The sequence below is a fragment of the Coregonus lavaretus genome (genome assembly GCF_964263955.1).
Source record: "Coregonus lavaretus genome assembly, contig: HAP1_SCAFFOLD_1126, whole genome shotgun sequence".
Taxonomy (NCBI): Eukaryota; Metazoa; Chordata; class Actinopteri; order Salmoniformes; family Salmonidae; genus Coregonus; species Coregonus lavaretus.
Window position 1 is genome coordinate 23339 of NW_028163954.1, and position 23985 is coordinate 47323.

The following is a 23985-nucleotide window of genomic DNA, read 5'->3' on the forward strand; positions in this document are numbered from 1 at the left end:
ATCGAACTCCAACCACCTATTCTGCATGATAGGGTCCTTCGGCATGCAAACCATAGGGCTTATCAGCCTAAAACGGCCGTAATCCTTTGAACGCCTTGTGGGCGATGAAACAACGGAGCCCCATTTAATGAAGGGAAGTGAAGTGGGCAAACCATAGTTGTTGGCTGTGTATTCTGCTGGAAAATATACTAATCTTCAACCTAGCTGGAAGCATAAACTGCATGGTCAATCCATATAGGGCTTTTCCTTTGGTTGGGGGGGGGGGGGCGATGAAACAACAGAGCTCCATTTAATGAAGGATAGTGAAGTGGGGGGAGGGGCGATTTCCCAACATGGTCTCAGAGCGTTTTGTATTATTCTGTACGTAAATCCGAGACACTCCCTTTAGATGACTCCAGCTTTATTGCATCATAATAATAAACACGATGACGTCACCGGCCAAAATAAGGGCGCAAACCAATGAGAAACACACCGCAAACTAACATCCCCAATGCCCCGACGCTGAGCCAGAGCTTCCCGCCTCCTGCGGGGTTTAACCGCAGGAGGGGCGGCTGGCGGAGACACCTGTACAGCGTTTCCCAAACTCGGTCCAGGGGACCCCAAGGGGGGCACGTTTTGGTTTTTGCCCTAGTACTACACGGCTGATTCAAACGATCAAAGCTTGGAGTCCTGAGGACAGAGTTTGGCACACGCTGCACTAGCAGAAGACTGGGCCTTGTAGTTCACCTTCATGTCCAGCAGGTGGAGTAGAACTCCACTGAGTGATGAGATGGAGGAGGTTCATCCTAGAGTTGGAGGAAACATCTAGGGTTTCAAAGACACAGATGAAGCCTAGTCCTAGACTACTAAAGTATGGAGACTCTCCATTTAAATAGTTTAGTTCAGGACTAGACATCATCTGTTCTAAACAACAAGTATCACCCACAGGATCAGAATACAGTTTATTGAAGCAGGTTACTGTTTAAAACATGGATGAGTTTGGAAGGAAATGACCTCATTAGGCAGGGAGGAAGTCCCGCCTCTCAGAACACACTAGGAAGAACGCTTTTATAAAGAAACATCACCTTGTTAATCACACACACACACACACACAACCTCCCTCATACACACACACACACACACAACCTCCCTCATACACACACACACACACACACAACCTCCCTCATACACACACACACACACACACACAACCTCTCTCATACACACACACACACACAACCTCCCTCATACACACACACACACAACCTCCCTCATACACACACACACAACCTCCCTCATACACACACACAACCTCCCTCATACACACACACACACACACAACCTCTCTCATACACACACACACACACACACACAACCTCCCTCATACACACACAACCTCCCTCATACACACACACACACACACACACAACCTCCCTCATACATACAGAAACACACACACACACATATATATATAATAACATGCCTTCCTCGTACACACACACACACTGGAGAAGAACTGGAAGACACACTGAGGCCCCGCTTGGCTCCTTGTGGTTCTGCTGAGTTTCTACTTCCTCCTCCAGGCTCCCTGTTCATTCAGTGGGGTTGAATCAGAGAGGGTGAAACTGGCTCTGCAGAGGGCTCAACCAGGACGCCATATTGTCTCAGTAGACAGTTTACTGAGGAGAGAGAGATAGGAGGGTCCTCAGGCCGTGAACTGTGTGTGTGGTTTAGAAGTCTCTAGTTCAGTCTGTTAATAGTTCTGTTAGTCTGGCTGACTGATCAATCAGTCATGAGTCATTAGAACCTCCTCTGATCCAATCATGCTGTGAGTGTTCCACCAATCAGAGTTCAGGTAGTGGCGAGCGTCCACCAATCATACCAGCTGGGCTGTTGTTTCCATGGAGCCAGACTGCGCTCTCGGCAGCGGTCCACTTCCTGTGGTGCCTCGGCACTCACGTGTCACATCGTGTCGCTAGGTGGCCATGGCCCAGTCACTTCCTGGGGGCGGGGCCTTTGTGGAACAGGTAGATTGGCCTCTGGAATCCTGTGGTACACACACACACACACTGTTAATGCGCACACAAACACACACAGACAGTTAACAAACACACACACAGACAGACAGTTAACACACACACACTCTGTTAATGCACACACACACACAGACAGACAGACAGTTAACACACACACACAGACAGTTAACACACACACAGTTAACAAACACACACACACACACACACACACACACAGTTAACACACAAACCCTGTTCACACACACACACTGTTAGAACAGACACACTTAACACACACACACACAGTTTACACAGACACACACACAGACTGCCAGACTGCCAGACGGTGAAGATGAGGTAAGAGGTGTCACCTGTATCAGTCAGCAGTCTGTAACAGGTGAAGCCCACAGTAGAGGTCAGGAAACAGCAGAAGGTTTCAGGCCTCAGTCTGATATCACAGTAGTTCCTGTACGTCGTCTCCTAGGAAACACAACAACACATCATGATGATGTCGTACACTGTAGAAGTTCCAAACACCTCTTTCCTCTGTGTTGGTGTTAGGGGTCCCTGGTGTTAGGGTCCCTGGTGTTAGGGGTCCCTGGTGTTAGGGGTCCCTGGTGTTAGGGGTCCCTGGTGTTAGGGGTCCCTGGTGTTAGGGGTCCCTGGTGTTGGGGGTCCCTGGTGTTGGGGGTCCCTGGTGTTAAGGGTCCCTGGTGTTAGGGGTCCCTGGTGTTAGGGTCCCTGGTGTTAGGGGTCCCTGGTGTTAGGGGTCCCTGGTGTTAGGGGTCCCTGGTGTTAGGGGTCCCTGGTGTTAGGGGTCCCTGGTGTTAGGGGTCCCTGGTGTTAGGGGTCCCTGGTGTTAGGGGTCCCTGGTGTTAGGGGTCCCTGGTGTTGGGGTCCCTGGTGTTGGGGTCCCTGGTGTTGGGGTCCCTGGTGTTAGGGGTCCCTGGTGTTAGGGGTCCCTGGTGTTAGGGGTCCCTGGTGTTAGGGGTCCCTGGTGTTAGGGGTCCCTGTACAGCCAACCTGGACTAAAGTCAACCTACTGATGTCTATAGCTCCCTGTGTGTGTGTTCCGTGGTGGTGTCTATGTGTGTGTGTGTGTGTGTGTTCCGTGTTGGTGTCTATGTGTGTGTGTGTGTTCCGTGTTGGTGTCTATGTGTGTGTTCCGTGTTGGTGTCTATGTGTGTGTGTGTGTGTTCCGTGGTGGTGTCTATGTGTGTGTGTGTGTGTTCCGTGTTGGTGTCTATGTGTTCCGTGGTGGTGTCTGTGTGTGTGTGTGTGTGTGTGTGTTCTGTGTTGGTGTCTATGTGTGTGTTCCGTGTTGGTGTCTATGTGTGTGTGTGTGTGTGTTCCGTGGTGGTGTCTGTGTGTGTGTGTGTGTTCCGTGTTGGTGTCTATGTGTGTGTGTGTGTGTTCCGTGGTGGTGTCTATGTGTGTGTGTGTGTTCCGTGTTGGTGTCTATGTGTGTGTGTGTGTGTTCCGTGTTGGTGTCTATGTGTGTGTGTGTGTTCCGTGGTGGTGTCTGTGTGTGTGTGTGTTCCGTGTTGGTGTCTATGTGTGTGTGTGTGTGTTCCGTGGTGGTGTCTATGTGTGTGTGTGTGTTCCGTGTTGGTGTCTATGTGTGTGTGTGTGTTCCGTGTTGGTGTCTATGTGTGTGTTCCGTGGTGGTGTCTATGTGTGTGTGTGTGTGTTCCGTGGTGGTGTCTGTGTGTGTTCCGTGTTGGTGTCTATGTGTGTGTTCCGTGTTGGTGTCTATGTGTGTGTGTGTGTTCCGTGGTGGTGTCTGTGTGTGTGTGTGTTCCGTGTTGGTGTCTATGTGTGTGTGTGTGTTCCGTGGTGGTGTGTGTGTGTGTTCCGTGTTGGTGTCTATGTGTGTGTGTGTGTGTTCCGTGGTGGTGTCTATGTATGTGTGTGTTCCGTGGTGGTGTCTATGTGTGTGTGTGTGTTCCGTGGTGGTGTCTGTGTGTGTGTGTGTTCCGTGGTGGTGTCTATGTGTGTGTGTGTGTTCCGTGTTGGTGTCTGTGTGTGTGTGTGTGTTCCGTGTTGGTGTCTGTGTGTGTGTGTGTGTTCCGTGGTGGTGTCTATGTGTGTGTGTGTGTGTGTTCCGTGGTGGTGTCTATGTGTGTGTGTGTGTTCCGTGTTGGTGTCTGTGTGTGTGTGTGTGTTCCGTGGTGGTGTCTATGTGTGTGTGTGTGTGTGTTCCGTGGTGGTGTCTATGTGTGTGTGTGTGTTCCGTGGTGGTGTCTATGTGTGTTTGTGTGTTCCGTGTTGGTGTCTGTGTGTGTGTGTGTGTTCCGTGGTGGTGTCTATGTGTGTGTGTGTGTGTTCCGTGGTGGTGTCTATGTGTGTGTGTGTGTGTGTGTTCCGTGGTGGTGTCTATGTGTGTGTGTGTGTGTTCCGTGGTGGTGTCTATGTGTGTGTGTGTGTTCCGTGGTGGTGTCTATGTGTGTTTGTGTGTGTTCCGTGGTGGTGTCTATGTGTGTTTGTGTGTTCCGTGGTGGTGTCTATGTGTGTGTGTGTGTTCCGTGGTGGTGTCTATGTGTGTTTGTGTGTGTTCCGTGGTGGTGTCTATGTGTGTGTGTGTGTGTTCCGTGGTGGTGTCTATGTGTGTGTGTGTGTGTTCCGTGGTGGTGTCTATGTGTGTGTGTGTGTTCCGTGGTGGTGTCTATGTGTGTTTGTGTGTTCCGTGGTGGTGTCTATGTGTGTTTGTGTGTTCCGTGGTGGTGTCTATGTGTGTGTGTGTGTTCCGTGGTGGTGTCTATGTGTGTGTGTGTGTTCCGTGGTGGTGTCTGTGTGTTTGTGTGTGTTCCGTGGTGGTGTCTATGTGTGTTTGTGTGTGTGTTCCGTGGTGGTGTCTATGTGTGTTTGTGTGTTCCGTGGTGGTGTCTATGTGTGTGTGTGTGTTCCGTGGTGGTGTCTATGTGTGTGTTCCGTGGTGGTGTCTGTGTGTGTGTGTGTGTGTTCCGTGGTGGTGTCTGTGTGTGTGTGTTCCGTGGTGGTGTCTGTGTGTGTGTGTGTGTTCCGTGGTGGTGTCTATGTGTGTGTGTGTGTGTGTTCCGTGGTGGTGTCTATGTGTGTGTGTGTTCCGTGGTGGTGTCTATGTGTGTGTGTGTGTGTGTTCCGTGTTGGTGTCTGTGTGTGTGTGTGTTCCGTGGTGGTGTCTGTGTGTGTGTGTGTGTTCCTTGGTGGTGTCTGTGTGTGTGTGTGTGTTCCGTGGTGGTGTCTATGTGTGTGTGTGTGTGTTCCGTGGTGGTGTCTATGTGTGTGTGTGTGTGTGTTCCGTGGTGGTGTCTATGTGTGTGTGTGTGTTCGTTCCGTGGTGGTGTCTATGTGTGTGTGTGTGTTCCGTGGTGGTGTCTATGTGTGTTCCGTGGTGGTGTCTATGTGTGTGTGTGTTCCGTGGTGGTGTGTGTTCCGTGGTGGTGTCTATGTGTGTGTGTGTGTTCCGTGGTGGTGTCTGTGTGTTCCGTGGTGGTGTATGTGTGTGTGTGTGTTCCGTGGTGGTGTCTATGTATGTGTGTGTGTGTGTGGTGGTGTCTGTGTGTGTGTGTGTATGTTCCGTGGTGGTGTCTATGTTTGTGTGTGTGTTCCGTGGTGGTGTCTGTGTGTGTGTGTGTGTTCCGTGGTGGTGTCTATGTGTGTGTGTGTGTTCCGTGTTGGTGTCTATGTGTGTGTGTGTTCCGTGGTGGTGTCTGTGTGTGTGTTCCGTGGTGGTGTCTATGTGTGTGTGTGTGTGTGTTCCGTGGTGGTGTCTGTGTGTGTGTTCCGTGGTGGTGTCTATGTGTGTGTGTGTGTGTTCCGTGGTGGTGTCTATGTGTGTGTTCCGTGGTGGTGTCTGTGTGTGTGTTCCGTGGTGGTGTCTGTGTGTGTGTGTTCCGTGGTGGTGTCTGTGTGTGTGTGTGTGTTCCGTGGTGGTGTCTATGTGTGTGTGTGTGTGTGTTCCGTGGTGATGTCTATGTGTGTGTGTGTTCCGTGGTGGTGTCTATGTGTGTGTGTGTGTGTGTTCCGTGTTGGTGTCTGTGTGTGTGTGTGTTCCGTGGTGGTGTCTGTGTGTGTGTGTGTGTGTTCCTTGGTGGTGTCTGTGTGTGTGTGTGTTCCGTGGTGGTGTCTATGTGTGTGTGTGTGTGTTCCGTGGTGGTGTCTATGTGTGTGTGTGTGTGTGTTCCGTGGTGGTGTCTATGTGTGTGTGTGTGTTCCGTGGTGGTGTCTATGTGTGTGTGTGTGTTCCGTGGTGGTGTCTATGTGTGTGTGTGTTCCGTGGTGGTGTCTATGTGTGTGTGTGTGTGTGTTCCGTGTTGGTGTCTGTGTGTGTGTGTGTTCCGTGGTGGTGTCTGTGTGTGTGTGTGTGTTCCGTGGTGGTGTCTGTGTGTGTGTGTGTGTTCCGTGGTGGTGTCTATGTGTGTGTGTGTGTGTGTTCCGTGGTGGTGTCTATGTGTGTGTGTGTGTGTGTTCCGTGGTGGTGTCTATGTGTGTGTTCCGTGGTGGTGTCTATGTGTGTGTTCCGTGGTGGTGTCTATGTGTGTGTGTGTGTGTTCCGTGGTGGTGTCTATGTGTGTGTGTGTGTGTTCCGTGGTGGTGTCTATGTGTGTGTGTGTGTTCCGTGGTGGTGTCTATGTGTGTGTGTGTTCCGTGGTGGTGTCTATGTGTGTGTGTGTGTTCCGTGGTGGTGTCTATGTGTGTGTGTGTTCCGTGGTGGTGTCTATGTGTGTGTGTTCCGTGGTGGTGTCTATGTGTGTGTGTTCCGTGGTGGTGTCTATGTGTGTGTGTGTGTTCCATGGTGGTGTCTATGTGTGTTTGTGTGTTCCGTGGTGGTGTCTGTGTGTGTGTGTGTGTGTGTTCCGTGGTGGTGTCTGTGTGTGTTCCGTGGTGGTGTCTATGTGTGTGTGTTCCGTGGTGGTGTCTATGTGTGTGTGTTCCGTGGTGGTGTCTATGTGTGTGTGTTCCGTGGTGGTGTCTATGTGTGTGTGTGTGTTCCATGGTGGTGTCTATGTGTGTTTGTGTGTTCCGTGGTGGTGTCTGTGTGTGTGTGTGTGTGTGTTCCGTGGTGGTGTCTGTGTGTGTTCCGTGGTGGTGTCTATGTGTGTGTGTTCCGTGGTGGTGTCTATGTGTGTGTGTTCCGTGGTGGTGTCTGTACCGTGATGTTCTTGCTTCGGCAGTAGGAGCTCCAGGTCTGTGGTTCCAGGAGGAGCATGCCACCTGGTCGGAGGTGTGAGTAGATCCGCCGGAACATTCTGACCACCAACCCGTCGCCACCGTGCAGTTGGACCCACTTGGTCACGCCCAAACACAGGATGACATCATATCCTGCTGTGACGTCGTCACCATGCAGACGTGGTTCTCTGTCCTCCATGTAATCACCCTAGGAGACAGACAACTTCAGTTAGATACACACTGGTAATACTGTGACGTGGTGTGTGTGTGTGTGTGTGTGTGTGTGTGTGTGTGTGTCTGGAAAAAAGAAAAAATTGAATAACAATGAAGTTCAAAACGGTGAAGTTCCTTCTAGATGCTTGGGTCACTTCTGCTGATCCTGGACCTGTACCTAGCAAGGTAATGGGTCAGTGTTGTGTTTCCCCACTATTGGTTAAGGTTAGGATTGGGGAAGGGAAGCTGATCCTGGACCTGTACCTAGCAAGGTAATGGGTCAGTGTTGTGTTTCCCCACTATTGGTTAAGGTTAGGATTGGGGAAGGGAAGCTGATCCTGGACCTGTACCTAGCAAGGTAATGGGTCAGTGTTGTGTTTCCCCACTATTGGTTAAGGTTAGGATTGGGTAAGGAAAGCTGATCCTGGACCTGTACCTAGCAAGGTAATGGGTCAGTGTTGTGTTTCCCCACTATTGGTTAAGGTTAGGATTGGGGAAGGAAAGCTGATCCTGGACCTGTACCTAGTGGAAACTTTACCCCAGAGCAAGGTAATAGAGTCAACCTAGAGAGTAAGGGTCAGAGAGTAGGGGTCAGAGAGTAGGGGTCAGAGAGTAAGGGTCAGAGAGTAGGGATCAGAGAGTAAGGGTCAGAGAGTAGGGATCAGAGAGTAAGGGTCAGAGAGTAGGGGTCAGAGAGTAGGGATCAGAGAGTAGGGATCAGAGAGTAAGGGTCAGAGAGTAAGGGTCAGAGAGTAGGGATCAGAGAGTAAGGGTCAGAGAGTAGGGGTCAGAGAGTAGGGATCAGAGAGTAAGGGTCAGAGAGTAAGGGTCAGAGAGTAGGGATCAGAGAGTAGGGGTCAGAGAGTAGGGATCAGAGAGTAAGGGTCAGAGAGTAAGGGTCAGAGAGTAGGGATCAGAGAGTAGGGGTCAGAGAGTAGGGATCAGAGAGTAAGGGTCAGAGAGTAGGGATCAGAGAGTAGGGATCAGAGAGTAAGGGTCAGAGAGTAAGGGTCAGAGAGTAAGGGTCAGAGAGTAAGGGTCAGAGAGTAAGGGTCAGAGAGTAAGGGTCAGAGAGTAGGGGTCAGAGAGTAGGGGTCAGAGAGTAAGGGTCAGAGAGTAGGGATCAGAGAGTAAGGGTCAGAGAGTAGGGATCAGAGAGTAGAGGTCAGAGAGTAAGGGTCAGAGAGTAAGGGTCAGAGAGTAGAGGTCAGAGAGTAGGGGATCAGAGAGTAGGGATCAGAGAGTAGAGGTCAGAGAGTAAGGGTCAGAGAGTAGGGATCAGAGAGTAGGGGTCAGAGAGTAGGGGTCAGAGAGTAGGGGATCAGAGAGTAGGGATCAGAGAGTAAGGGTCAGAGAGTAAGGGTCAGAGAGTAGGGGTCAGAGAGTAGGGGTCAGAGAGTAGGGATCAGAGAGTAGGGGATCAGAGAGTAAGGGTCAGAGAGTAGGGGTCAGAGAGTAGGGATCAGAGAGTAAGGGTCAGAGAGTAGGGGTCAGAGAGTAGAGGTCAGAGAGTAGGGGTCAGAGAGTAGGGGTCAGAGAGTAGGGGTCAGAGAGTAGGTGTAGTGGAGCAGGTTGAGAGCCTCAAGTTCCTTTGTGTCCACATCACCAGCAAACTATCATGGTCCAAACACACCAAGACAGTCGTGAAGAGGGCACGACAAAGCCTATTCCCCCTCAGGAGACTGAAAAGATTTGGCATGGGTCCTCAGATCCTCAAAAAATTCTACAGCTGCACCATCGAGAGCATCCTGACTGGTCCTCTGTAGCTCAGCTGGTAGAGCACGGCGCTTGTAACGCCAAGGTAGTGGGTTCGATCCCCGGGACCACCCATACACAAAAATGTATGCACGCATGACTGTAAGTCGCTTTGGATAAAAGCGTCTGCTAAATGGCATATTAATTAATTAATATTAATATTAATTATTAATTAATTAATTATTAATTGCATCACCGCCTGGTATGGCAACTGCTCGGCATCTGACCGCAAGGCACTACAGAGGGTAGTGTGAACGGCCCAGTACATCACTGGGGCCAAGCTTCCTGCCATCCAGGACCTCTATACCAGGCGGTGTCAGAGGAAGGCCCTAAAAATTGTCAAAGACTCCAGCCACCCTAGTCATAGACTGTTCTCTCTGCTACCGCACAGCAAGCGGTACCGGAGCGCCAAGTCTAGGTTCAAAAGGCTTCTTGACAGCTTCTACCCCCAAGCCATAAGACTTCTGAACAGCTAATCATGGCTACCCGGACTATTTGCATTGTCCCCCCCCCCCCCCTCCTTTACGCTGCTGCTACTCTGTTTATTATCTATACATAGTCACTTTAACTCTACCTACATGTACATATTACCTCAATTACCTTGACTAACCTGTGCCCTAGCACAATGACTCTGTACCGGTACTCCCTGTATATAGCCTCGCTACTGTTATTTCCCATTGACTCTGTACCGGTACCCCCTGTATATAGCCTCCCTACTGTTATTTCCCATTGACTCTGTACCGGTACCCCTGTATATAGCCTCCCTACTGTTATTTCCCATTGACTCTGTATCGGTACCCCCTGTATATAGCCTCCCTACTGTTATTTCCCATTGACTCTGTACCGGTACCCCCTGTATATAGCCTCCCTACAGTTATTTCCCATTGACTCTGTATCGGTACCCCCTGTATATAGCCTCCCTACTGTTATTTCCCATTGACTCTGTACCGGTACCCCCTGTATATAGCCTCCCTACTGTTATTTCCCATTGACTCTGTACCGGTACTCCCTGTATATAGCCTCCCTACTGTTATTTCCCATTGACTCTGTACCGGTACCCCCTGTATATAGCCTCCCTACTGTTATTTCCCATTGACTCTGTACCGGTACCCCCTGTATATAGCCTCCCTACTGTTATTTCCCATTGACTCTGTACCGGTACCCCCTGTATATAGCCTCCCTACTGTTATTTCCCATTGACTCTGTACCGGTACCCCCTGTATATAGCCTCCCTACTGTTATTACACATTGACTCTGTACCGGTACCCCCTGTATATAGCCTCCCTACTGTTATTTCCCATTGACTCTGTACCGGTACCCCCTGTATATAGCCTCCCTACTGTTATTTCCCATTGACTCTGTACCGGTACCCCCTGTATATAGCCTCTCTACTGTTATTTCCCATTGACTCTGTACCGGTACCCCCTGTATATAGCCTCCCTACTGTTATTTCACATTGACTCTGTACCGGTACCCCCTGTATATAGCCTTCCTACTGTTATTTCCCATTGACTCTGTACTGGTACCCCCTGTATATAGCCTCCCTACTGTTATTTCCCATTGACTCTGTACCGGTACCCCCTGTATATAGCCTCCCTACTGTTATTTCCCATTGACTCTGTACCGGTACCCCCTGTATATAGCCTCCCTACTGTTATTTCCCATTGACTCTGTACCGGTACCCCCTGTATATAGCCTCCCTACTGTTATTTCCCATTGACTCTGTACCGGTACCCCCTGTATATAGCCTCCCTACTGTTATTTCCCATTGACTCTGTACCGGTACCCCCTGTATATAGCCTCCCTACTGTTATTTCCCATTGACTCTGTACCGGTACCCCCTGTATATAGCCTCCCTACTGTTATTTCCCATTGACTCTGTACCGGTACCCCCCTGTATATAGCCTCCCTACTGTTATTTCCCATTGACTCTGTACCGGTACCCCCTGTATATAGCCTCCCTACTGTTATTACACATTGACTCTGTACCGGTACCCCCTGTATATAGCCTCCCTACTGTTATTTCCCATTGACTCTGTACCGGTACCCCCTGTATATAGCCTCTCTACTGTTATTTCCCATTGACTCTGTATCGGTACCCCCTGTATATAGCCTCCCTACTGTTATTTCCCATTGACTCTGTACCGGTACCCCCTGTATATAGCCTCCCTACTGTTATTTCCCATTGACTCTGTATCGGTACCCCCTGTATATAGCCTCCCTACTGTTATTTCCCATTGACTCTGTACCGGTACCCCCTGTATATATAGCCTCCCTACTGTTATTTCCCATTGACTCTGTACCGGTACCCCCTGTATATAGCCTCCCTACTGTTATTTCCCATTGACTCTGTACCGGTACCCCCTGTATATATAGCCTCCCTACTGTTATTTCATATTGACTCTGTACCGGTACCCCCTGTATATAGCCTCCCTACTGTTATTTCCCATTGACTCTGTACCGGTACCCCCTGTATATAGCCTCCCTACTGTTATTTCCCATTGACTCTGTACCGGTACCCCCTGTATATAGCCTCTCTACTGTTATTTCCCATTGACTCTGTACCGGTACCCCCTGTATATAGTCTCCCTACTGTTATTTCCCATTGACTCTGTACCGGTACCCCCTGTATATAGCCTCCCTACTGTTATTACACATTGACTCTGTACCGGTACCCCCTGTATATAGCCTCCCTACTGTTATTTCCCATTGACTCTGTACCGGTACCCCCTGTATATAGCCTCCCTACTGTTATTTCCCATTGACTCTGTACCGGTACCCCCTGTATATAGCCTCCCTACTGTTATTTCCCATTGACTCTGTACCGGTACCCCCTGTATATAGCCTCCCTACTGTTATTACACATTGACTCTGTACCGGTACCCCCTGTATATAGCCTCCCTACTGTTATTTCCCATTGACTCTGTACCGGTACCCCCTGTATATAGCCTCCCTACTGTTATTTCCCATTGACTCTGTACCGGTACCCCCTGTATATAGCCTCCCTACTGTTATTTCCCATTGACTCTGTATCGGTACCCCCTGTATATAGCCTCCCTACTGTTATTTCCCATTGACTCTGTACCGGTACCCCCTGTATATAGCCTCCCTACAGTTATTTCCCATTGACTCTGTATCGGTACCCCCTGTATATAGCCTCCCTACTGTTATTTCCCATTGACTCTGTACCGGTACCCCCTGTATATAGCCTCCCTACTGTTATTTCCCATTGACTCTGTACCGGTACTCCCTGTATATAGCCTCCCTACTGTTATTTCCCATTGACTCTGTACCGGTACCCCCTGTATATAGCCTCCCTACTGTTATTTCCCATTGACTCTGTACCGGTACCCCCTGTATATAGCCTCCCTACTGTTATTTCCCATTGACTCTGTACCGGTACCCCCTGTATATAGCCTCCCTACTGTTATTTCCCATTGACTCTGTACCGGTACCCCCTGTATATAGCCTCCCTACTGTTATTACACATTGACTCTGTACCGGTACCCCCTGTATATAGCCTCCCTACTGTTATTTCCCATTGACTCTGTACCGGTACCCCCTGTATATAGCCTCCCTACTGTTATTTCCCATTGACTCTGTACCGGTACCCCCTGTATATAGCCTCCCTACTGTTATTTCCCATTGACTCTGTATCGGTACCCCCTGTATATAGCCTCCCTACTGTTATTTCCCATTGACTCTGTATCGGTACCCCCTGTATATAGCCTCCCTACTGTTATTTCCCATTGACTCTGTACCGGTACCCCCTGTATATAGCCTCCCTACAGTTATTTCCCATTGACTCTGTATCGGTACCCCCTGTATATAGCCTCCCTACTGTTATTTCCCATTGACTCTGTACCGGTACCCCCTGTATATAGCCTCCCTACTGTTATTTCCCATTGACTCTGTACCGGTACTCCCTGTATATAGCCTCCCTACTGTTATTTCCCATTGACTCTGTACCGGTACCCCCTGTATATAGCCTCCCTACTGTTATTTCACATTGACTCTGTACCGGTACCCCCTGTATATAGCCTCCCTACTGTTATTTCCCATTGACTCTGTACCGGTACCCCCTGTATATAGCCTCCCTACTGTTATTTCCCATTGACTCTGTATCGGTACCCCCTGTATATAGTCTCCCTACTGTTATTTCCCATTGACTCTGTACCGGTACCCCCTGTATATAGCCTCCCTACTGTTATTACACATTGACTCTGTACCGGTACCCCCTGTATATAGCCTCCCTACTGTTATTTCCCATTGACTCTGTACCGGTATCCCCTGTATATAGCCTCCCTACTGTTATTTCCCATTGACTCTGTACCGGTACCCCCTGTATATAGCCTCCCTACTGTTATTTCCCATTGACTCCGTACCGGTACCCCCTGTATATAGCCTCCCTACTGTTATTTCCCATTGACTCTGTACCGGTACCCCCTGTATATAGCCTCTCTACTGTTATTTCCCATTGACTCTGTACCGGTACCCCCTGTATATAGCCTCCCTACTGTTATTTCACATTGACTCTGTACCGGTACCCCCTGTATATAGCCTTCCAACTGTTATTTCCCATTGACTCTGTACCGGTACCCCCTGTATATAGCCTCCCTACTGTTATTTCCCATTGACTCTGTACCGGTACCCCCTGTATATAGCCTCCCTACTGTTATTTCCCATTGACTCTGTACCGGTACCCCCTGTATATAGCCTCCCTACTGTTATTTCCCATTGACTCTGTACCGGTACCCCCTGTATATAGCCTCCCTACTGTTATTTCCCATTGACTCTGTACCGGTACCCCCTGTATATAGCCTCCCTACTGTTATTTCCCATTGACTCTGTACCGGTACCCCCTGTATATAGCCTCCCTACTGTTATTTCCCATTGACTCTGTACCGGTACCCCCCTGTATATAGCCTCCCTACTGTTATTTCCCATTGACTCTGTACCGGTACCCCCTGTATATAGCCTCCCTACTGTTATTACACATTGACTCTGTACCGGTACCCCCTGTATATAGCCTCCCTACTGTTATTTCCCATTGACTCTGTATCGGTACCCCCTGTATATAGCCTCCCTACTGTTATTTCCCATTGACTCTGTACCGGTACCCCCTGTATATAGCCTCCCTACTGTTATTTCACATTGACTCTGTACCGGTACCCCCTGTATATAGCCTCCCTACTGTTATTTCCCATTGACTCTGTACCGGTACCCCCCTGTATATAGCCTCCCTACTGTTATTTCCCATTGACTCTGTACCGGTACCCCCTGTATATATAGCCTCCCTACTGTTATTTCACATTGACTCTGTACCGGTACCCCCTGTATATAGCCTCCCTACTGTTATTTCCCATTGACTCTGTACCGGTACCCCCTGTATATAGCCTCCCTACTGTTATTTCCCATTGACTCTGTACCGGTACCCCCTGTATATAGCCTCTCTACTGTTATTTCCCATTGACTCTGTATCGGTACCCCCTGTATATAGCCTCCCTACTGTTATTTCCCATTGACTCTGTATCGGTACCCCCTGTATATAGCCTCCCTACTGTTATTTCCCATTGACTCTGTATCGGTACCCCCTGTATATAGCCTCCCTACTGTTATTTCCCATTGACTCTGTATCGGTACCCCCTGTATATAGCCTCCCTACTGTTATTTCCCATTGACTCTGTACCGGTACCCCCTGTATATATAGCCTCCCTACTGTTATTTCCCATTGACTCTGTACCGGTACCCCCTGTATATAGCCTCCCTACTGTTATTTCCCATTGACTCTGTACCGGTACCCCCTGTATATATAGCCTCCCTACTGTTATTTCATATTGACTCTGTACCGGTACCCCCTGTATATAGCCTCCCTACTGTTATTTCCCATTGACTCTGTACCGGTACCCCCTGTATATAGCCTCCCTACTGTTATTTCCCATTGACTCTGTACCGGTACCCCCTGTATATAGCCTCTCTACTGTTATTTCCCATTGACTCTGTACCGGTACCCCCTGTATATAGTCTCCCTACTGTTATTTCCCATTGACTCTGTACCGGTACCCCCTGTATATAGCCTCCCTACTGTTATTACACATTGACTCTGTACCGGTACCCCCTGTATATAGCCTCCCTACTGTTATTTCCCATTGACTCTGTACCGGTACCCCCTGTATATAGCCTCCCTACTGTTATTTCCCATTGACTCTGTACCGGTACCCCCTGTATATAGCCTCCCTACTGTTATTTCCCATTGACTCTGTACCGGTACCCCCTGTATATAGCCTCCCTACTGTTATTACACATTGACTCTGTACCGGTACCCCCTGTATATAGCCTCCCTACTGTTATTTCCCATTGACTCTGTACCGGTACCCCCTGTATATAGCCTCCCTACTGTTATTTCCCATTGACTCTGTACCGGTACCCCTGTATATAGCCTCCCTACTGTTATTTCCCATTGACTCTGTATCGGTACCCCTGTATATAGCCTCCCTAATGTTATTTCCCATTGACTCTGTACCGGTACCCCCCTGTATATAGCCTCCCTACAGTTATTTCCCATTGACTCTGTATCGGTACCCCCTGTATATAGCCTCCCTACTGTTATTTCCCATTGACTCTGTACCGGTACCCCTGTATATAGCCTCCCTACTGTTATTGTCCCATTGACTCTGTACCGGTACTCCCTGTATATAGCCTCCCTACTGTTATTTCCCATTGACTCTGTACCGGTACCCCCTGTATATAGCCTCCCTACTGTTATTTCCCATTGACTCTGTACCGGTACCCCCTGTATATAGCCTCCCTACTGTTATTACACATTGACTCTGTACCGGTACCCCCTGTATATAGCCTCCCTACTGTTATTTCCCATTGACTCTGTACCGGTACCCCCTGTATATAGCCTCCCTACTGTTATTTCACATTGACTCTGTACCGGTACCCCCTGTATATAGCCTTCCTACTGTTATTTCCCATTGACTCTGTACTGGTACCCCCTGTATATAGCCTCCCTACTGTTATTTCCCATTGACTCTGTACCGGTACCCCCTGTATATAGCCTCCCTACTGTTATTTCCCATTGACTCTGTACCGGTACCCCCTGTATATAGCCTCCCTACTGTTATTTCCCATTGACTCTGTACCGGTACCCCCTGTATATAGCCTCCCTACTGTTATTTCCCATTGACTCTGTACCGGTACCCCCTGTATATAGCCTCCCTACTGTTATTTCCCATTGACTCTGTACCGGTACCCCCTGTATATAGCCTCCCTACTGTTATTTCCCATTGACTCTGTACCGGTACCCCCCTGTATATAGCCTCCCTACTGTTATTTCCCATTGACTCTGTACCGGTACCCCCTGTATATAGCCTCCCTACTGTTATTACACATTGACTCTGTACCGGTACCCCCTGTATATAGCCTCCCTACTGTTATTTCCCATTGACTCTGTATCGGTACCCCCTGTATATAGCCTCCCTACTGTTATTTCCCATTGACTCTGTACCGGTACCCCCTGTATATAGCCTCCCTACTGTTATTTCACATTGACTCTGTACCGGTACCCCCTGTATATAGCCTCCCTACTGTTATTTCCCATTGACTCTGTACCGGTACCCCCCTGTATATAGCCTCCCTACTGTTATTTCCCATTGACTCTGTACCGGTACCCCCTGTATATATAGCCTCCCTACTGTTATTTCACATTGACTCTGTACCGGTACCCCCTGTATATAGCCTCCCTACTGTTATTTCCCATTGACTCTGTACCGGTACCCCCTGTATATAGCCTCCCTACTGTTATTTCCCATTGACTCTGTACCGGTACCCCCTGTATATAGCCTCTCTACTGTTATTTCCCATTGACTCTGTATCGGTACCCCCTGTATATAGCCTCCCTACTGTTATTTCCCATTGACTCTGTACCGGTACCCCCTGTATATAGCCTCCCTACTGTTATTTCCCATTGACTCTGTATCGGTACCCCCTGTATATAGCCTCCCTACTGTTATTTCCCATTGACTCTGTACCGGTACCCCCTGTATATATAGCCTCCCTACTGTTATTTCCCATTGACTCTGTACCGGTACCCCCTGTATATAGCCTCCCTACTGTTATTTCCCATTGACTCTGTACCGGTACCCCCTGTATATATAGCCTCCCTACTGTTATTTCATATTGACTCTGTACCGGTACCCCCTGTATATAGCCTCCCTACTGTTATTTCCCATTGACTCTGTACCGGTACCCCCTGTATATAGCCTCCCTACTGTTATTTCCCATTGACTCTGTACCGGTACCCCCTGTATATAGCCTCCTCTCTACTGTTATTTCCCATTGACTCTGTACCGGTACCCCCTGTATATAGCCTCCCTACTGTTATTTCCCATTGACTCTGTACCGGTACCCCCTGTATATAGCCTCCCTACTGTTATTTCCCATTGACTCTGTACCGGTACCCCCTGTATATAGCCTCCCTACTGTTATTACACATTGACTCTGTACCGGTACCCCCTGTATATAGCCTCCCTACTGTTATTTCCATTGACTCTGTACCGGTACCCCCTGTATATAGCCTCCCTACTGTTATTTCCCATTGACTCTGTACCGGTAAACCCTGTATATAGCCTCCCTACTGTTATTCCCATTGACTCTGTATCGGTACCCCCTGTATATAGCCTCCCTACTGTTATTTCCATTGACTCTGTACCGGTACCCCCTGTATATAGCCTCCCTACTGTTATTTCCCATTGACTCTGTACCGGTACCCCCTGTATATATAGCCTCCCTACTGTTATTTCATATTGACTCTGTACCGGTACCCCCTGTATATAGCCTCCCTACTGTTATTTCCCATTGACTCTGTACGGTACCCCCTGTATATAGCCTCCCTACTGTTATTTCCCATTGACTCTGTACCGGTACCCCCTGTATATAGCCTCTCTACTGTTATTTCCCATTGACTCTGTACCGGTACCCCCTGTATATAGCCTCCCTACTGTTATTTCCCATTGACTCTGTACCGGTACCCCCTGTATATAGCCTCCCTACTGTTATTTCCCATTGACTCTGTACCGGTACCCCCTGTATATAGCCTCCCTACTGTTATTACACATTGACTCTGTACCGGTACCCCCTGTATATAGCCTCCCTACTGTTATTTCCCATTGACTCTGTACCGGTACCCCCTGTATATAGCCTCCCTACTGTTATTTCCCATTGACTCTGTACCGGTACCCCCTGTATATAGCCTCCCTACTGTTATTTCCCATTGACTCTGTATCGGTACCCCCTGTATATAGCCTCCCTACTGTTATTTCCATTGACTCTGTACCGGTACCCCCTGTATATAGCCTCCCTACAGTTATTTCCCATTGACTCTGTATCGGTACCCCCTGTATATAGCCTCCCTACTGTTATTTCCCATTGACTCTGTACCGGTACCCCCTGTATATAGCCTCCCTACTGTTATTTCCCATTGACTCTGTACCGGTACTCCCTGTATATAGCCTCCCTACTGTTATTTCCCATTGACTCTGTACGGTACCCCCTGTATATAGCCTCCCTACTGTTATTTCCCATTGACTCTGTACCGGGTACCCCCTGTATATAGCCTCCCTACTGTTATTTCCCATTGACTCTGTACCGGTACCCCCCTGTATATAGCCTCCCTACTGTTATTTCCCATTGACTCTGTACCGGTACCCCCTGTATATAGCCTCCCTACTGTTATTACACATTGACTCTGTACCGGTACCCCTGTATATAGCCTCCCTACTGTTATTTCCCATTGACTCTGTACCGGTACCCCCTGTATATAGCCTCCTACTGTTATTTCCCATTGACTCTGTACCGGTACCCCCTGTATATAGCCTCCTACTGTTATTTCCCATTGACTCTGTATCGGTACCCCTGTATATAGCCTCCCTACTGTTATTTCCCATTGACTCTGTATCGGTACCCCCTGTATATAGCCTCCCTACTGTTATTTCCCATTGACTCTGTACCGGTACCCCCTGTATATAGCCTCCCTACAGTTATTTCCCATTGACTCTGTATCGGTACCCCCTGTATATAGCCTCCCTACTGTTATTTCCCATTGACTCTGTACCGGTACCCCCTGTATATAGCCTCCCTACTGTTATTTCCCATTGACTCTGTACCGGTACTCCCTGTATATAGCCTCCCTACTGTTATTTCCCATTGACTCTGTACCGGTACCCCCTGTATATAGCCTCCCTACTGTTATTTCACATTGACTCTGTACCGGTACCCCCTGTATATAGCCTCCCTACTGTTATTTCACATTGACTCTGTACCGGTACCCCCTGTATATAGCCTCCCTACTGTTATTTCCATTGACTCTGTACCGGTACCCCTGTATATAGCCCCCCTACTGTTATTTCCCATTGACTCTGTACCGGTACCCCCTGTATATAGCCTCCCTACTGTTATTACACATTGACTCTGTACCGGTACCCCCTGTATATAGCCTCCCTACTGTTATTTCCCATTGACTCTGTATCGGTACCCCCTGTATATAGCCTCCCTACTGTTATTTCCCATTGACTCTGTACCGGTACCCCCTGTATATAGCCTCCCTACTGTTATTTCACATTGACTCTGTACCGGTACCCCCTGTATATAGCCTCCCTACTGTTATTACACATTGACTCTGTACCGGTACCCCCTGTATATAGCCTCCCTACTGTTATTTCCCATTGACTCTGTATCGGTACTCCCTGTATATAGCCTCCCTACTGTTATTTCCCATTGACTCTGTACCGGTACCCCCCTGTATATAGCCTCCCTACTGTTATTTCCCATTGACTCTGTACCGGTACCCCCTGTATATATAGCCTCCCTACTGTTATTTCACATTGACTCTGTACCGGTACCCCTGTATATAGCCTCCCTACTGTTATTTCCCATTGACTCTGTACCGGTACCCCCTGTATATAGCCTCCCTACTGTTATTTCCCATTGACTCTGTACCGGTACCCCCTGTATATAGCCTCTCTACTGTTATTTCCCATTGACTCTGTATCGGTACCCCCTGTATATAGCCTCCCTACTGTTATTTCCCATTGACTCTGTATCGGTACCCCCTGTATATAGCCTCCCTACTGTTATTTCCCATTGACTCTGTATCGGTACCCCCTGTATATAGCCTCCCTACTGTTATTTCCCATTGACTCTGTACCGGTACCCCCTGTATATATAGCCTCCCTACTGTTATTTCCCATTGACTCTGTACCGGTACCCCCTGTATATAGCCTCCCTACTGTTATTTTCCATTGACTCTGTACCGGCACCCCCTGTATATATAGCCTCCCTACTGTTATTTCATATTGACTCTGTACCGGTACCCCCTGTATATAGCCTCCCTACTGTTATTTCCCATTGACTCTGTACCGGTACCCCCTGTATATAGCCTCCCTACTGTTATTTCCCATTGACTCTGTACCGGTACCCCCTGTATATAGCCTCTCTACTGTTATTTCCCATTGACTCTGTACCGGTACCCCCTGTATATAGTCTCCCTACTGTTATTTCCCATTGACTCTGTACCGGTACCCCCTGTATATAGCCTCCCTACTGTTATTACACATTGACTCTGTACCGGTACCCCCTGTATATAGCCTCCCTACTGTTATTTCCCATTGACTCTGTACCGGTACCCCCTGTATATAGCCTCCCTACTGTTATTTCCCATTGACTCTGTACCGGTACCCCCTGTATATAGCCTCCCTACTGTTATTTCCCATTGACTCCGTACCGGTACCCCCTGTATATAGCCTCCCTACTGTTATTACACATTGACTCTGTACCGGTACCCCCTGAATATAGCCTCCCTACTGTTATTTCCCATTGACTCTGTACCGGTACCCCCTGTATATAGCCTCCCTACTGTTATTTCCCATTGACTCTGTACCGGTACCCCCTGTATATAGCCTCCCTACTGTTATTTCCCATTGACTCTGTACCGGTACCCCCTGTATATAGCCTCCCTACTGTTATTTCCCATTGACTCTGTACCGGTACCCCCTGTATATAGCCTCCCTACTGTTATTTCCCATTGACTCTGTATCGGTACCCCCTGTATATAGCCTCCCTACTGTTATTTCCCATTGACTCTGTACCGGTACCCCCTGTATATAGCCTCCCTACAGTTATTTCCCATTGACTCTGTATCGGTACCCCCTGTATATAGCCTCCCTACTGTTATTTCCCATTGACTCTGTACCGGTACCCCCTGTATATAGCCTCCCTACTGTTATTTCCCATTGACTCTGTACCGGTACTCCCTGTATATAGCCTCCCTACTGTTATTTCCCATTGACTCTGTACCGGTACCCCCTGTATATAGCCTCCCTACTGTTATTTCCCATTGACTCTGTACCGGTACCCCCTGTATATAGCCTCCCTACTGTTATTTCCCATTGACTCTGTATCGGTACCCCCTGTATATAGCCTCCCTACTGTTATTTCCCATTGACTCTGTACCGGTACCCCCTGTATATAGCCTCCCTACAGTTATTTCCCATTGACTCTGTATCGGTACCCCCTGTATATAGCCTCCCTACTGTTATTTCCCATTGACTCTGTACCGGTACCCCCTGTATATAGCCTCCCTACTGTTATTTCCCATTGACTCTGTACCGGTACTCCCTGTATATAGCCTCCCTACTGTTATTTCCCATTGACTCTGTACCGGTACCCCCTGTATATAGCCTCCCTACTGTTATTTCACATTGACTCTGTACCGGTACCCCCTGTATATAGCCTCCCTACTGTTATTTCACATTGACTCTGTACCGGTACCCCCTGTATATAGCCTCCCTACTGTTATTTCCCATTGACTCTGTATCGGTACCCCCTGTATATAGCCTCCCTACTGTTATTTCCCATTGACTCTGTACCGGTACCCCCTGTATATAGCCCCCCTACTGTTATTTCCCATTGACTCTGTACCGGTACCCCCTGTATATAGCCTCCCTACTGTTATTTCCCATTGACTCTGTATCGGTACCCCCTGTATATAGCCTCCCTACTGTTATTTCCCATTGACTCTGTACCGGTACCCCCTGTATATAGCCTCCCTACTGTTATTTCCCATTGACTCTGTACCGGTACCCCCTGTATATAGCCTCCCTACTGTTATTTCCCATTGACTCTGCACCGGTACCCCCCTGTATATAGCCTCCCTACTGTTATTTCCCATTGACTCTGTACCGGTACCCCCTGTATATAGCCTCCCTACTGTTATTTCCCATTGACTCTGTACCGGTACCCCCTGTATATAGCCTCCCTACTGTTATTTCCCATTGACTCTGTACCGGTACCCCCTGTATATAGCCTCCCTACTGTTATTTCCCATTGACTCTGTACCGGTACCCCCTGTATATAGCCTCCCTACTGTTATTACACATTGACTCTGTACCGGTACCCCCTGTATATAGCCTCCCTACTGTTATTTCCCATTGACTCTGTACCGGTACCCCCTGTATATAGCCTCCCTACTGTTATTTCCCATTGACTCTGTACCGGTACCCCCTGTATATAGCCTCCCTACTGTTATTTCCCATTGACTCTGTACCGGTACCCCCTGTATATAGCCTCCCTACTGTTATTTCCCATTGACTCTGTACCGGTACCCCCTGTATATAGCCTCCCTACTGTTATTTCCCATTGACTCTGTACCGGTACCCCCTGTATATAGCCTCCCTACTGTTATTTCCCATTGACTCTGTACCGGTACCCCCTGTATATAGCCTCTCTACTGTTATTTCCCATTGACTCTGTACCGGTACCCCCTGTATATAGCCTCCCTACTGTTATTTCCCATTGACTCTGTACCGGTACCCCCTGTATATAGCCTCCCTACTGTTATTTCCCATTGACTCTGTACCGGTACCCCCTGTATATAGCCTCTCTACTGTTATTTCCCATTGACTCTGTACCGGTACCCCCTGTATATAGCCTCCCTACTGTTATTTCCCATTGACTCTGCACCGGTACCCCCTGTATATAGCCTCCCTACTGTTATTTCCCATTGACTCTGTACCGGTACCCCCCTGTATATAGCCTCCCTACTGTTATTTCCCATTGACTCTGTACCGGTACCCCCTGTATATATAGCCTCCCTACTGTTATTTCACATTGACTCTGTACCGGTACCCCCTGTATATAGCCTCCCTACTGTTATTTCCCATTGACTCTGTACCGGTACCCCCTGTATATAGCCTCCCTACTGTTATTTCCCATTGACTCTGTACCGGTACCCCCTGTATATAGCCTCTCTACTGTTATTTCCCATTGACTCTGTATCGGTACCCCCTGTATATAGCCTCCCTACTGTTATTTCCCATTGACTCTGTATCGGTACCCCCTGTATATAGCCTCCCTACTGTTATTTCCCATTGACTCTGTATCGGTACCCCCTGTATATAGCCTCCCTACTGTTATTTCCCATTGACTCTGTATCGGTACCCCCTGTATATAGCCTCCCTACTGTTATTTCCCATTGACTCTGTACCGGTACCCCCTGTATATATAGCCTCCCTACTGTTATTTCCCATTGACTCTGTACCGGTACCCCCTGTATATAGCCTCCCTACTGTTATTTCCCATTGACTCTGTACCGGTACCCCCTGTATATATAGCCTCCCTACTGTTATTTCATATTGACTCTGTACCGGTACCCCCTGTATATAGCCTCCCTACTGTTATTTCCCATTGACTCTGTACCGGTACCCCCTGTATATAGCCTCCCTACTGTTATTTCCCATTGACTCTGTACCGGTACCCCCTGTATATAGCCTCTCTACTGTTATTTCCCATTGACTCTGTACCGGTACCCCCT

General features: G+C 48.6%; 1 protein-coding gene across 1 annotated transcript in view; it reads right to left on the minus strand.

Moving 5' to 3' along the window:
* Positions 1 to 392: 392 nt before the first annotated feature.
* The window catches only part of LOC311117629 (7SK snRNA methylphosphate capping enzyme-like), a 61687-nt gene continuing 38094 nt past the window's right edge, over positions 393 to 23985 (minus strand). The window contains exons 4-6 of the mRNA XM_084192563.1: positions 7129 to 7353; positions 2366 to 2474; positions 393 to 2026 (exon numbers count right to left, since the gene is read on the minus strand). Coding sequence (XP_084048689.1) covers positions 1974 to 2026; positions 2366 to 2474; positions 7129 to 7353 — 387 coding nt within the window. The 3' untranslated portion in view covers positions 393 to 1973. The remainder of the gene's footprint in view (positions 2027 to 2365; positions 2475 to 7128; positions 7354 to 23985) is intronic.